Source organism: Macaca mulatta, chromosome 2, assembly GCF_049350105.2.
Source record: "Macaca mulatta isolate MMU2019108-1 chromosome 2, T2T-MMU8v2.0, whole genome shotgun sequence".
Classification (NCBI taxonomy): domain Eukaryota; kingdom Metazoa; phylum Chordata; class Mammalia; order Primates; family Cercopithecidae; genus Macaca; species Macaca mulatta.
Window position 1 is genome coordinate 182,259,175 of NC_133407.1, and position 15,736 is coordinate 182,274,910.

The following is a 15,736-nucleotide window of genomic DNA, read 5'->3' on the forward strand; positions in this document are numbered from 1 at the left end:
CCTGAGTAGCTGGGATTACAGGTGCCCGCCATCACGCCTGGCTAATGTTTGTACTTTTAGTAGAGATGGGGTTTCATGTTGGCCGGGCTGCTCTTCAACTTCTGACCTCAGGTGATCTGCCCGCCTTGGCCTCCCTTAAGCACTCTAAGAGTTAGCTATCATTTTAAGAATCCATATCACTTAATTTCTACCCCCCCTCCCCCCAGTTTTTGTATGGCCAGAGCTGCAGGAATTGGTATGAAAACATTTAAAACTTTATGCAAAGGAAATTTGCTTCTAGCCGTCATTTCTTACTGTAGCTCTAGACCTAGATTCCCAACTGTTGATGGAGATATCTCCTAATTATTTTACACATCTCTCCCAAACCAAATTTACTATAATCTTATCTAAGCTCTATTGTTTTACTAATAATACTAGTAATCTTTATTCCAGTGACTCAGGTCAAAATCTCATATTATATTTGCAGACATTGTAGATTTCATCTTTAGGAATTAAATGTGAGTCTCTTTTATATCTTCCATGTTTCTTTTTGAACATATGGAATACAGCTATAATTGTTTTAATATTCTTTTCTGCCAATTCTAACATCTCTGTCAGTTTTGGGTTCAATTGACTGATTTTTCTCTTCATTATGAGTCATTCCTTTGTGCTTTTGCATGTCTGGTAATTTTTTGATTGGGTGCTGGATATTTTTGTATTTATAAATATGCTTGAATTTTGTTTTGGAACACAGTAAAACTATTTGGAAAATGTTTTGATGCCTTTAAGATTTGTTAGATGAGGCCAATAACTTAATCTTACTACTGAGGAAAGACCTTTTTGAGTACTCTACCCAATGTCTCAGGAATTACGAAGTGTCCAGTTTCGCTGATAGGAACAGGCACCATTCTTGGTCTCTGTGAATACTTGGTATCATTCTCTCTAATCTTTTTGAGTAGTTCTTTCCCTATCCCTGGGTACTTTCCTCACGTACACTCAGGGATTAATACTCTCCTAAATACTTGAAGAGGACTCTCTGCAGCTGTCTGGAGTTCTCTGTATAGCTGTTTCCTTTCTAGTATTCTGATCTGCAAACTCTAGCTACTCCATTTTTAAAAAACAATCACACATTTTCAAGCCTGCATAAACTATAAAGAATAGCAGAGTTTTCTATTATGAAGGGGTTAGTTACTAAGCGATTGAATTATAAGCTTATATGGAAGGATTGTTTTAGTACAGAAATGGACTAAGAATTTAGAGATGAATCATATCACACAGTTATTAACATTTTTCTAGATTTATTTAGCAGTGTCATAATTTCACTTTTATATTTGAGTATATGATTATTTGATTAATATTTTCTACCCTCACTCCTCTGGATTATAGGCTCTACAGGGGCAGGTACTTTATTTTTCCCCTCTTGTTTTGTGTCTCTAGTGTAAACATGGAGTTTGGCACATGTTAGGAATTTTTAAAGTTTTTAATTTTTTTTTAATTTTTGAGACAGAGTCTCACTCTGTCACCCAGGCTGGAGTGCAGTGATGTGATCTCAGCTCACTGCAACCTCTGCCTCCCGGGTTCAAGTGATTCTGCTGCCTCAGCCCTCTGAGTAGCTGGGACCACAGGCACACACCACCACACCCAGCTAATTTTTGTATTTTTAGTAGAGACAGGGTTTCACCATGTTGGTCAGAATGGTCTCAATCTCTTGACCTCGTGATCTGCCTGCCTTGGCCTCCCAAAGTGCTGGGATTACAGGCGTGAGCTACCATGCCGGGCCACATGTTAGGAATTTGATAAATATTTGTTAAGTAGATGAATGAATAAGTGGGTGATTTCTGCTTTACATGATGGAAGGCTAGGTAACTAACCAAACTGAAAGCTGAAATTAGAGGAAACTGCAAGATTGCTTTGAATCAAAATAGATAAAAAACAAAGATTTCCAGAACACATAAGGCAATTGGGGGAAGACCAAGTAAAATCTAAAAATAATTTACTTTTGTGGGGTTACTGCTTTACAGGTATCTTATATTGGAGAAGGCATCAGATGAACTTGTTGAACGAAGTCACATTTTTAGTAGCTTTTTCTATAAATGCTTGACAAGAAAGGAAAATAATTTAACAGAAGATAATCCAAATCTTTCGTAAGTTAATCCTCTAATGTACTTAAGTTTTAAGAGAAAATATACTATTTTTATGCACCTAGTAAAGTGGCTTCTTCATAGTATTTCCTAGAGTAGGCAGTACTACCATTTGTGCAGGTCCTGGGTCTGTTTGCCACGAGAGCCATTTCTCATTCTTCCACTGTTTTGCTGCCCGTGACAGGGAGGCTGACACTTGCAGTCTGCATTTCCAATTGCTTGTCCCCGGGGGAAATCCTGGAAGTTGGAGGGCAAGGAAGAAAGCAGCTAGGTTATTTCTTCCCTACTCCCTTTGCACTGGGAAATGATTCTGACAGTGGCTGTATTTCCTCTGTGAGTCCACCTCTCACAGGACAGTCCTGCTATAACTCCAGCTTCCATCTGGAGGTACTGCTTCTTCTCTTTGCCCTCTACCCTACAGGTATAGCAGTTTCCTCCTCTGCTAATCTTTGGCTGTCTCACTGTCCCCGTTTTTGGCTTTATGTATTTTTGTTTTTCTTTTTTTGTCAATGCTGTAGCCAATTTCCTGCATTACATTCTATGTGTTATATAGGGTTGTTTTTGTTTTCCTGGTTGGACCCCCAATGACAGACTATTTAATTAAACCTATGCTACATTATATGAAATACCATATTTGTTTGCATAATGTAGCTGATTTTTGCCCAAGTATTTTTTTGGTTAATACTAAAACTGTGGAGCAGTGGCTAGGGATAGGCAAAAAGGAGGTATTTCTTAGACAGTAGAAACTTGGATAGTTGTTGCAACATAAGGCATTTCTCCTCTTTCCCCATACTTAACAATTTGTATGATAATCTGAGTAGACTCATGATAAAACTGAGTTGTTATTTTAAAAGTTAGCATAAACATTTCTCTACTGTTTTACAATTTACAATTCCATTTATTGACATTATTTCAGTTTTTCCTATCATGACGGTACCTTTTGATAGGGCATATAAACTGTATCCCAGTTTTTCAGATGAGGAAGCAGTCTAATGAAGATTAATAAATTTTACTTAAGATGAACAGCTAATGAATGGCAGAACTGGTTGGTACTTAAATCTTTACCTTTTAACTTCTAATCCAAAGTTTTTATTGTACTAGATTGCTTTAAAAAAATGGCTATGAGAGTTTGATTCATCTCATTAAAATAATAGGAATAATAAACAAGTTAGAAGAGGATTAATGGATAAACTGCTTGAATTTGATATATTGTTGGAGAAAGAGGGTAGGAATAGAGAGACTAATTAATATTTATTGAGTGCCTGCTAGGAACTAAGACAGTGAACATAAAGTTATTTGATTCTACAGTATTATTGTCATTGTCTTTATAAATTGAAGCTTAAAGAAGTTATATAAGTTTTTCAAAGTTGGATATAGCTTTCCAGTTTCAAAGTTCAGCTCTTTCTGTTGTTCATAGTGTTGTGACTGTATAATTAATGGTCTAAATTGGGACGCTTGTGAGAAAAATAGGAGGCTCTGTCAGTGGGTACACTAGACAACGAGTGCGTATACCAGGGCTTTCCTAGACAGACTGGGATGTATGATCAGCTCCATTTTTAGAGTCTTTATAGGTCTAGAATTTGTCCTGATGGACAAGACCTGCCAGGATCAATTAAGGAGAAAACTGCAATTTGAAAATATTTCTGATAATCAGGGCTAGTGGAGAGGGATATATGGAAGGGGGAGATTTATTAAATAAATTAGATAACATTTCTGATGCTCTCCTGTTCTGTTTTATGTATGCAGATTTAATGATTGGTACTATGCACTTAATCTCATGTTTTATTTTAAGATTATTCAATGTAGAGATTGTGAATTTTGTATACTCACCTTCCTACTAAGGAAATGAAAGTAGATAGATTCTGCTATATTACAGAGTTTTTTTCAAAAAACAGATATTATGTACCTGATTATTATGTACATAATAAATATAAAGTTACGTGAGTGGCATCCTCTAGGGTAAGATGCATAAGATACTAACATACACATGCACACGCACACACCATGCACACGAATGTGTGAATACTAATGCTTGGTCTGTTAAGCATTCACACAACTTGATATATCAGACCGAGCATTAGTGTTTACACAAAGAATCTCTACAAATCAGTTTTTAAAAGTCATCAGAGCAGCAAGAGATATGAATTTTAACGGCCAATAAATCCACACCAAAAGGCTCAAACTACTAGTGTTAAGAAGCCACAGCTTCCTTACTATACTTTATGAGATCCCGCAAGATCTGGCTTCTTTCCATCTCCTTAAACTCATCTCATAACATTGTTTCCTCTCGTTTACCATACTGACGTTCAACCTACCTCCTTTCCACTTTCAAACGTGCTGACCTCTTTCCTATTTTCTGCCTGAAACAACTTATCCTGGCATTTAAAAAATTTGTTTCACAGCATGATATCTAATCATTTTATTCGTTTGTTTGCTTCTTCATTTTCTGTTTCTCATTTGAAGCTACATGAAGTTAGGGACTTATCTGTCTTATTTTCCACTCTATCCCCAGTGCCTTGTTCAGTGCTTGGAACATACTAGGAACTCAAAATACGAGATGATAACAGTGCCTGTTATTGATTACTGAGATAACTGTTGGACATTTAGTTGAAGATTTTCTACACAGTTAGGAACTGAGAATAGGAGATTATGTTTGGCCCCTATATTCTGCCCTATCCTCCTTGCCTCATTCTGTGTCTAATACATTCTCAATCAAATAAGGTTAGCATAATCAGGAAATGGACCAAATACCAATATAAAACCAGATGTCTGTCTTTAAGATTTTCAAATAGAAAACAAATTAACAGACTACGCACTAGTTGAAAGTAATTGTTTATAGTCATTATAATGGTTGGGTCCTTCTGAAACGAGAAAATTCAATAAACATATGACTTTGATTTTTTTGTGTGGTTAATCTTCCACATAGTGTCTAATTGCTGTCAAATCTTTTAGCTCATTCTGGATCCTATGTTACTCCTAATGTTTACCCATATGGTTTTGTTTAGATATTATTCAGATGAACAAGATGGGGCAATGATTTCAGTTTCCTGTATGACTTGATAAAAATTATATAACAATGTAATGGTTTGCCTTTTTTTCCCCTGCAATAAGAGTTCCATCCAAGGGACTGAGCCAGAAGTCACATGCCACCTTTATCCCCCTGTTAAATGTCATTTTCTTCCTTCCTAAAACCTTTCTTTTGACAGTCAAACTTGGTTTTGTATCCTTCTTTTTTAACTCCCCTGATTAGGTAAAGAAAATAAACTAGTGTTTGTGTGTATGCAAGCCAACCCTGTTCAAGGTGGCTGTATCAGATGCTTTAATAACGGGGTCCCCAGCCCCTGGGCTTCAGACTGGTACCAGTCCATGGCCTGTTAGGAGCCAGGCCACTCAGCAGGAGGTGAGCGAGCATTACCGCCTGAGCTCTGCCTCCTGTCAGATCAGTGGTAGCATTAGATTCTCACAGGAGCACGAACCCTGTTGTGAACAGTGCGTGTGAGGGATCTAGGTTGCGTGCTCCTTATGAGAATCTAACTAATTCCTGATGATCTGAGGTGGGACAGTTTCATATTGAAACCGTCCCCTTGTCCCTGGAAAAATTGTCTTCCACAAAACTGGTCCCTGGTGCCAAAAAGGTTGGGGACTTACTGCTTTACCATAATTCCTTTGTACCTCTTATGACATATTTTAGTTATTTGTTACAGTTTTTTCTGCCCATATTAGATTATGAATCCTTCTAGGGCAGTGTAGGTGACTTTCATTATTTGTTTTTAGGAACCTAATACATATTTGTTGAAGAAATAAAAGGAAAGATGGATGAGTAGTAGGTACCTTTAACGTTGTCCTGTAGTTTCCTTGTGTATGAAAGGAAGGGAGATGAATTTTATTTTAAAGAATCTGAGAATAAAAGCCTCATTTTTTCCCCTCCTCCATTAAGATTTTTAATTCAATTAAATTAACTGATTAATTTATTTTTTAGAGATGGGGTCTTGCCTCGTTACCCAGGCCAGAGTGCGGTGGTGTGATCACAGCCTCAAACTCCTGAGATTAAGCAATCCTCCTGAGTAGCTGGGACTGACTGTTGGTGTATGTCACCACTCTGGCTAATTTTCTTTATATTTTTAGTGACAGAAGTCTCACTATGTTGCCCAGTCTAGCTTTGAACTCCTGATCTCAAGTGATCCTCCCACCTTAGCATCGCAAGTAGCTGGAATCACAGGCATGAGCCACCACACTCAGCCCATTGAGTTTTAAAACCTCCCTAATGACAGATATAACAGTTGGAGAATTCTGTTAAGGTTTAATGACAGTGTTTTATATCATGCCTAGCTGGAGCTAAGCAAAATAAACAGATTTAACTGTGTTTATACTAAGTTGCACGGCAGGTTTTGGAATCTAAAAAGCATTTAATAAATTGCTGCCTTATTCTGTCCATTTCATTATTGTTTATAGTTATTAAATTTAAGAATAACCAGGGGTTACTATAAGGGGATACATTTATAATGTGTTAAATATTATATATCTTAAAGAAGATGACTAAATAAACTAAATTTAAGATATTACAGTATATAAAAATGGCTCTTGAAGTCCCTGACTTAAATGAAAAAATTTTTACATATCTTTCATATTCTCAGAATGGCACAGAGAAGACATAAAAGAGTAAGAACATGGACTCGTCACATAAACATTTTTAATAAAGATTACATCTTTGTACCTGTAAATGAGTCGTAAGTATTTCAGATTATTTAAGAACGTATTGGAAAGAATTCAGAAAAAAATTGTATGGTGTTTTTAGATTCATAATCAGTAAAAATTATGGGCACATACGTCTCAGGTATTATTTTATTTTATTTTTTATAAAAGTAGCTAAGGCAATGAATTCCTTATCTTGGATTTTGGTTTGACAATGGTTATGTTGTAAAAGTAGTGAAAAAAAAAATAAAGTGACAAATGACCACAAGACTATAATAACTGAGACATTGAATGTTTTTTTGTTTGGATTAAGGAAAAAATTTTCTAAATAAAAGAAATATTTTTGATTGAATCTTCAAATACTTAAGAAAACAAACTGTTCGGCTGGGCGCGGTGGCTCAAGCCTGTAATCCCAGCACTTTGGGAGGCCGAGACAGGCGGATCATGAGGTCAGGAGATTTAGACCATCCTGGCTAACACGGTGAAACCCCGTCTCTACTAAAAAATACAAAAAACTAGCCGGGCGAGGTGGCAGATGCCTGTAGTCCCAGCTACTCGGGAGGCTGAGGCAGGAGAATGGCATAAACCCAGGAGGCGGAGTTTGCAGTGAGCTGAGATCCGGCCACTGCACTCCAGCCTGGGTGACAGAGCGAGACTCTGTCTTAAAAAAAAAAAAAAAAAAAAAAAAAACCTCTTCAAGCACCAATACGAAAAAAATAATGCTATGAGTCTATTTATTAAGGCAGGTCCTTAATAGGAAACACTGATTGTATGAAAGTAAATTAAATTTGAATTACTCATCTGTTACCCTAAATAGTGTTACTTATGCCTTGGTAACTCTGGATATTTAATTAGTGTTGGTATGTATGCTCTATGTTATAATGAGATATCACAGTGGATGTCTTCAAAATTAATAGGAAATATTATTCTCACTTGCTCAGATGTATCTCTAGAATGTATTATATGTTGTTTAGACTTTGCATGGTATTAAGATTGTAGTTCTTTTTCCACAGGTCTCACTGGTATCTCGCAGTCATTTGTTTTCCCTGGTTAGAAGAAGCTGTGTATGAAGATTTTCCACAAACTGTATCCCAGCAGTCCCAGGCTCAGCAGTCCCAAAATGACAACAAAACAATAGGTGACATCCATAACGTAGATGGTGTTTTTAATAATGATGACAATAATATAATGGTTACAGGCAAGAAAATGAAGTTAATGGTAGTGTAGTTATTTATTATCATTAAACCTACTTTAGCAGGATGAATAAAAAATCTGAAATTTGTAATGATAGACTCATGTATAGACAAAATATAATTCTGAAGTTGTATTCTTATATCAAGTTTTATTATGGCACTTAAAAATTACTACTTATCGATCTTATGAAATATTTCAAACATACAAAAAGTATAACTAATATGACCAACATCAATACCTGTTTCACCTGGATTAAGAAATTAAAACTTTTCCGATATAATAATAATAATCTCCTCTGTGACCACTCCCATTTCACTTTCTTTAATCCAGAAGTAACCACTACCCTAAATTTTATGTTTATTCCATAATGTATGGAATAATATGTACTATTATTTCCATTGACATTTTTTGCTTGTTTTAACTTAAAAAAATTGACAGATAAAATTGCATGTATTTACTATGTACAACATACTTTTTTTTTTTTAAGAGATGTTGTCTTGGTGTAGTGCAGTGGCTCAATTACAGCTCACTGCAACCTTGAACTCCTGGGCTCAAGTAATCCTCCTGCCTTACCCTCCTGATTAGTCAGGACTACAGGGTTGCACCACTTTACCTGGCTTATTTTTAAATTTTTTCTTTTGTGAAGATAGGATCTCACTATGTTGCCCAGGTGGGTCTGGAACTCCTGGCCTCAAGCAGTCCTCACACCTCAGACTCCTATAGTATTGGGATTACAGGCGTGAGCCACCACATGTGGCTACAGCATGATATTTTGAAATATATATACGTTGTGGAATGACAAAATCTAGCTAATTAATAGTATTATAACATTTTAAAAAGTACACTAGGTTTGCTAACATGACTAAGAATTCATGCCATTGATTTCCAGGCAATGCTTGAAATCCCCCATTTTTACTTAATCTAATTTCTTGTAGACTCTATTAATTTGGTTAGGTAATATAGGATCTCTTATAATTCTTCCACGAGTTTTCTTACAAGCCAGAATCTAAAGTAAATAAGCCTACTTTCTTTGAGAAAAAAGTAACAAAATTAAGTGTTTTATAGCTGTAGCCTAGGCAGTAAGCTGATTGAAAAATAGCTGTTACCATTAATACTGGCCAAAACTGATGTGGGGAAAAAGACAAACTGATGAAGCAACTGATTATGTTTAAATATCTTGAAACCTCTTAAGCCTGAGATGTGTACTTACACAAAACTGTATGGTCATAGTTAGAAGCACCATTGTTAGGCAGATTAACTAACTACCTTCTGCATTAAATAGCAGACATTTTGATTAATGAGCTGTTTTTGAATATTATCTTTTTATAGAGAATTTGCCTAGCTAACTGGTATTTCAGATCATGGCTGTGGGGTTTACCTGTTATTTGATAACAGCCAACTATTGTCAGTTTTATCTGTTGATTGAATTTTATTCATAACATTGATCATGAAAAAAATTAAATCTCAAGTATTTTTACTGTGCATCCAATAACTGCATGAAAATTATAATTTTAAGCTTTTCTAAGTTACCTGTATAAAAAATACAATAAACATTCATAATTGCTTAATTATTTCTAACTAGATAATGATCTACATACTACTTCGACACTGTCTTTGAGTGCAGAGGATTCCCAAGTAAGTGTGTTCTTCACAGATGGGAAGAAAACTCATGAATATAATAATGTTATCTATAAAATAGAGCATAGCTAGGTGGACTCTACTGGCCCATCATTAGATTGTGCTGCTTTGTGATTCTTTTGACAGTTTTTGTGGGACTGGGGAAGAGAACAAAATACATTATTATTCTTATATCTGTTTAGCTTGCTTTAACTTTCTAGATTATTTAGTAGTTTATCTGATGTTCATCTTGGTTAACTACTTTTCTAATTTCTAAGGATCAGATTTACTTTTATTCTTTTTTATGTCAGTAATTTTTTGAACTTAGGTAATTAATCCTCTTAAGCACATTGTATATTCTACTTTATTTTCTTTCTTCCTTTTTTTTTTTTTTTTTTTTATGATGGAGTCTTGCTGTTACCCAGGCTGGAGTGCAGTGGTACGATTGCGGCTCACTGCAACCTCCCCCCCCTGGATTCAAGCGATTCTCCTGCCTGATCTCTTGAGTAGCTGGGACACAGGTGCTCACCAGCATGCACGGCTAATTTTTGTATTTTTTTTTTTTAAATAGAGATGGGGTTTCACCATGTTGGCCAGACTTGTCTCTCACTCCTGACCTCAGGTGATCTGCCTGCCTGGGCCTCCCAAAGTGCTGAGATTAGAGGCGTGAGCCACTGAGCCCTGCCAGAAAATTCTTTGTAAAAATCATTCAAGGTAGACTCAAAGTGAATCCGTGTAACTCCTTAGGCTAAAACAGTTATCATTAACTCTTCTTTATTTGGCGCTCCAAACTGATCTGCATAGCCTAGGTTCAGTGTTCTAAATTGATTAAGATTGCCATTTAATGATTTTTTTTTTTTTTTTTTTTGCATGTACAGATAGCAGCAGACTCCCTGGCACAGGCCTATGTCTTTACTGTCACTGATATGAAGTGTCACTTCTTTTTTTTTTTTTTTTTCTCTTAAGTCCTTATTTTATTTTATCTCATCCAACAGGATTTCTTTTTCTTGAACCAGTCATTTCATCTGACTTCCCTGATGTCTCTGCTTTTTGTTTTTTTGTTTTTTTGTTTTTTTTTTTTAATTTATTTATTATTATTATACTTTAAGTTGTAGGGTACATGTGCATAACGTGCAGGTTTGTTACATATGTATACTTGTGCCATGTTGGTGTGCTGCACCCATCAACTCGTCATTTACATCAGGTATAACTCCCAATGCAATCCCTCCCCCCTCCCCCCTCCCCATGATAGGCCCCGGTGTGTGATGTTCCCCTTCCTGAGTCCAAGTGATCTCATTGTTCAGTTCCCACCTATGAGTGAGAACATGCGGTGTTTGGTTTTCTGTTCTTGTGATAGTTTGCTAAGAATGATGGTTTCCAGCTGCATCCATGTCCCTACAAAGGACACAAACTCATCCTTTTTGATGGCTGCATAGTATTCCATGGTGTATATGTGCCACATTTTCTTAATCCAATCTGTCACTGATGGACATTTGGGTTGATTCCAAGTCTTTGCTATTGTGAATAGTGCCGCAGTAAACATACGTGTGCATGTGTCTTTATAGCAGCATAATTTATAATCCTTTGGGTATATACCCAGTAATGGGATGGCTGGGTCATATGGTACATCTAGTTCTAGATCCTTGAGGAATCGCCATACTGTTTTCCATAATGGTTGAACTAGTTTACAATCCCACCAACAGTGTAAAAGTGTTCCTATTTCTCCACATCCTCTCCAGCACCTGTTGTTTCCTGACTTTTTAATGATCGCCATTCTAAGTGGTGTGAGATGGTATCTCATTGTGGTTTTGATTTGCATTTCTCTGATGGCCAGTGATGATGAGCATTTTTTCATGTGTCTGTTGGCTGTATGAATGTCTTCTTTTGAGAAATGTCTGTTCATATCCTTTGCCCACTTTTTGATGGGGTTGTTTGTTTTTTTCTTGTAAATTTGTTTGAGTTCTTTGTAGGTTCTGGATATTAGCCCTTTGTCAGATGAGTAGATTGCAAAAATTTTCTCTCATTCTGTAGGTTGCCTGTTCACTCTGATGGTAGTTTCTTTTGCAGTGCAGAAGCTCTTTAGTTTAATGAGATCCCATTTGTCAATTTTGGCTTTTGCTGCCGTTGCTTTTGGTGTTTTAGACATGAAGTCTTTGCCCATGCCTATGTCCTGAATGGTACTACCTAGGTTTTCCTCTAGGATTTTTATGGTATTAGGTCTAACATTTAAGTCTCTAATCCATCTTGAATTAATTTTCGTATAAGGAGTAAGGAAAGGATCCAGTTTCAGCTTTCTACTTATGGCTAGCCAATTTTCCCAGCACCATTTATTAAATAGGGAATCCTTTCCCCATTTCTTGTTTCTCTGAGGTTTGTCAAAGATCAGATGGCTGTAGATGTGTGGTATTATTTCTGAGGACTCTGTTCTGTTCCATTGGTCTATATCTCTGTTTTGGTACCAGTACCATGCTGTTTTGGTTACTGTAGCCTTGTAGTATAGTTTGAAGTCAGGTAGCGTGATGCCTCCAGCTTTGTTCTTTTGACTTAGGATTGTCTTGGAGATGCGGGCTCTTTTTTGGTTCCATATGAACTTTAAAGCAGTTTTTTCCAATTCTGTGAAGAAACTCATTGGTAGCTTGATGGGGATGGCATTGAATCTATAAATTACCTTGGGCAGTATGGCCATTTTCACGATATTGATTCTTCCTATCCATGAGCATGGTATGTTCTTCCATTTGTTTGTGTCCTCTTTGATTTCACTGAGCAGTGGTTTGTAGTTCTCCTTGAAGAGGTCCTTTACATCCCTTGTCAGTTGGATTCCTAGTTATTTTATTCTCTTTGAAGCAATTGTGAATGGAAGTTCATTCCTGATTTGGCTCTCTGTTTGTCTGTTACTGGTGTATAAGAATGCTTGTGATTTTTGCACATTAATTTTTGTATCCTGAGACTTTGCTGAAGTTGCTTATCAGCTTAAGGAGATTTTGGGCTGAGACAATGGGGTTTTCTAAATATACAATCATGTCATCTGCAAACAGGGACAATTTGACTTCTTCTTTTCCTTACTGAATACCCTTGATTTCTTTCTCTTGCCTAATTGCCCTAGCCAGAACTTCCAACACTATGTTGAATAGGAGTGGTGAGAGAGGGCATCCCTGTCTTGTGCCAGTTTTCAAAGGGAATTTTTCCAGTTTTTGCCCATTCAGTATGATATTGGCTGTGGGTTTGTCATAAATAGCTCTTATTATTTTGAGGTACGTTCCATCAATACCGAATTTATTGAGCGTTTTTAGCATGAAGGGCTGTTGAATTTTGTCAAAAGCCTTCTCTGCATCTATTGAGATAATCATGTGGTTCTTGTCTTTGGTTCTGTTTATATGCTGGATTATGTTTATTGATTTGCAAATGTTGAACCAGCCTTGCATCCCAGGGATGAAGCCCACTTGATCATGGTGGATAAGCTTTTTGATGTGTTGCTGAATCCGGTTTGCCAGTATTTTATTGAGGATTTTTGCATCGATGTTCATCAGGGATATTGGTCTAAAATTCTCTTTTTTTGTTGTGTCTCTGCCAGGCTTTGGTATCAGGATGATGTTGGCCTCATAAAATGAGTTAGGGAGGATTCCCTCTTTTTCTATTGATTGGAATAGTTTCAGAAGGAATGGTACCAACTCCTCCTTGTACCTCTGGTAGAATTCAGCTGTGAATCCATCTGGTCCTGGACTTTTTTTGGTTGGTAGGCTACTAATTATTGCCTCAATTTCAGAGCCTGCTATTGGTCTATTCAGGGATTCAACTTCTTCCTGGTTTAGTCTTGGAAGAGTGTAAGTGTCCAGGAAATTATCCATTTCTTCTAGATTTTCCAGTTTATTTGCGTAGAGGTGTTTATAGTATTCTCTGATGGTAGTTTGTATTTCTGTGGGGTCGGTGGTGATATCCCCTTTATCATTTTTAATTGCGTCGATTTGATTCTTCTCTCTTTGAAGTGTCACTTCTTACGGAGAAAGGTTTCCTTTCCTGCTGTCACAGTGGCAAAACAGGAGCATTCCTTCTTGCCTCTAGGGCTAGATTTCTCAAATTGAGTTTGTTTGGATATTCATTCTGAGACACAGTTCATGATAAGCAGGATTCCAAGGCAATTAAGTTGGGCAAACTTTGTATACTCTTTCTGTCTTAGAGAGCCATTGTGTATATTAGAATAATAAAGGCACTGAGAAGGTCTGCATTAAATAAATCTGTTTAAGTTTGGTCTGTGGTTTCTCAAACTTATGAAGAAAACAAATAACATCAACAAAACAAAATTCCCTATCCCTTTTCCCTTATAGATTAAGGTTAAAGTGATAATCTTAACCTAATATAGATTAAGGTTCTGCATCTTATGCTTCAAAGGGAAGAAATGTGTTCCTACTGACCTCATAAATTGGCGAATGTATGTAAAGACACATTAAATTAACTTGTTTATCTTTGCTTAAGATAATAACTTGGAATGGAAGTAATTAAAGTTCCAGATTGCCTTTTAGGACAAGTTAAAACTCCTTAACTACTTGAGACTGCATGTAAAAATATATAGCCTACTGTTTTAGCAGTATAATAAAATCAGTACATTTGTGGAAAAAAAAGTTAGCTCACTTTTGATGATGAAAATAACTATTATTTGACATTTTAATTTCAAAGTTTGAAACACTTTAAAGGAGTAACTGAATAGTAAGTTATTCAAAATAGCTTTAATTGCAGTCATAAAAATTTATGTTATTTCAGAATACCGAGTCGAATATGTCAGTACCAAAGAAAATGTGTAAAAGGTAGGTACATGCTGTAATAAATAATACAGTTTTTTGAGGTATTTAGATATACTCTGTATACAAGTGTGTAAATCTTGATTTTGTTCTTTGCTTTTCATAGGCCATGTATTCTTATACTAGACTCCTTGAAAGCTGCTTCTGTACAAAACACAGTTCAGAATTTACGAGAGTAAGTAATGACAGTTTTACCATTCAGTCTGTCATCTAAATCCTCAGTAATTTTGAAGTTACCTTCAGAATTATTGAAAAGACTATATCAGGAATTATATTTTATTATCTATTTCAATAAGCCTTATAAATTTAATCAGTAATATCTTTAATTCTGTTAATATTCAATATTAATATTTCTAAAGGATTATATTAAAGGTAAATTCAGAATTTGTATTCATAATTGAACAGAAAGTATAGTTTTACAAAGAAGCATTGCATTGATTATCAAAAGTACCACTTTAGAAAAAAGTAGGAACTCTTTCACATTTGTATCATTATGTGTATGTATGTGTAATTTTGTAATTTACTGTAGTACTTGGAAAAAACTAACGATGAAACTTTTAAAATGATTTCCTAGTTTCCTTTATTGAGTTGTGAAAGTTGAGTTGTTGAAAAAAGTCTAGCTTTATAGTTTGAAAATCACATTACATATTTTCTTTAAAGTAGCACTTGAGAGCCTCAAAATGTAGGTTGCACTGGTAAAATTCAGTCTGGAAATTTGGCTTGAGACAGCACATCTGGCAACAAATGTTTTTCTGCCTTTGTGAAAATGTTGCATACTGATAAAGAGATTTCTACTTTAGTCACTCTATTTGTTGATTATTTCAGGTATTTAGAGGTAGAGTGGGAAGTTAAACTAAAAACTCATCGTCAATTCAGCAAAACAAACATGGTGGATCTATGCCCTAAAGTTCCTAAACAGGACAATAGCAGTGATTGTGGAGTATATTTATTGCAATATGTGGAAAGCTTCTTCAAGGTATGTGAAGCTATAAATAAGTTTTTAGTTCACGATTACCACCACGCAGTCATAAGTTACTGAGTGTAATAGTCCGTTCTCATGCTGCTAATAAAGACATACCTGAGACCGGGTAATTTATAAAGGAAAGAGGTTTAATTGACTCACACTTCAGCATGGCTGGGGAGGTCTCAGGAAACTTACGATCATGGTGGAAGGGGAAGCAAACATGTCCTTTTTTACATGATAGCAGCAAGGAGAAGAATGAGAGCTGAGCAAAGGGGGAAGCCCCTTATAAAACCATCAGATCTCATGAGAACTTACTATCATGAGAATAGCATGGGGGAAACCGCCCCCATGATTCA

General features: G+C 36.0%; 1 protein-coding gene across 8 annotated transcripts in view; it reads left to right on the top strand.

The window, feature by feature from the left end:
• The window catches only part of SENP7 (SUMO specific peptidase 7), a 204,277-nt gene that overhangs the window by 184,618 nt on the left and 3,923 nt on the right, over nt 1-15,736 (top strand). For 5 of the 8 annotated variants that reach the window (XM_028844663.2, XM_015129622.3, XM_015129634.3 and 2 more), the window contains 7 exons: nt 2,001-2,123; nt 6,755-6,847; nt 7,826-7,950; nt 9,589-9,641; nt 14,379-14,422; nt 14,523-14,591; nt 15,242-15,392. In XM_028844663.2, the coding sequence (XP_028700496.2) occupies nt 2,001-2,123; nt 6,755-6,847; nt 7,826-7,950; nt 9,589-9,641; nt 14,379-14,422; nt 14,523-14,591; nt 15,242-15,392 (658 nt within the window). The remainder of the gene's footprint in view (nt 1-2,000; nt 2,124-6,754; nt 6,848-7,825; nt 7,951-9,588; nt 9,642-14,378; nt 14,423-14,522; nt 14,592-15,241; nt 15,393-15,736) is intronic. The other 3 variants (XM_015129631.3, XM_077993994.1, XM_077993995.1) reach the window with 1 other exon arrangement.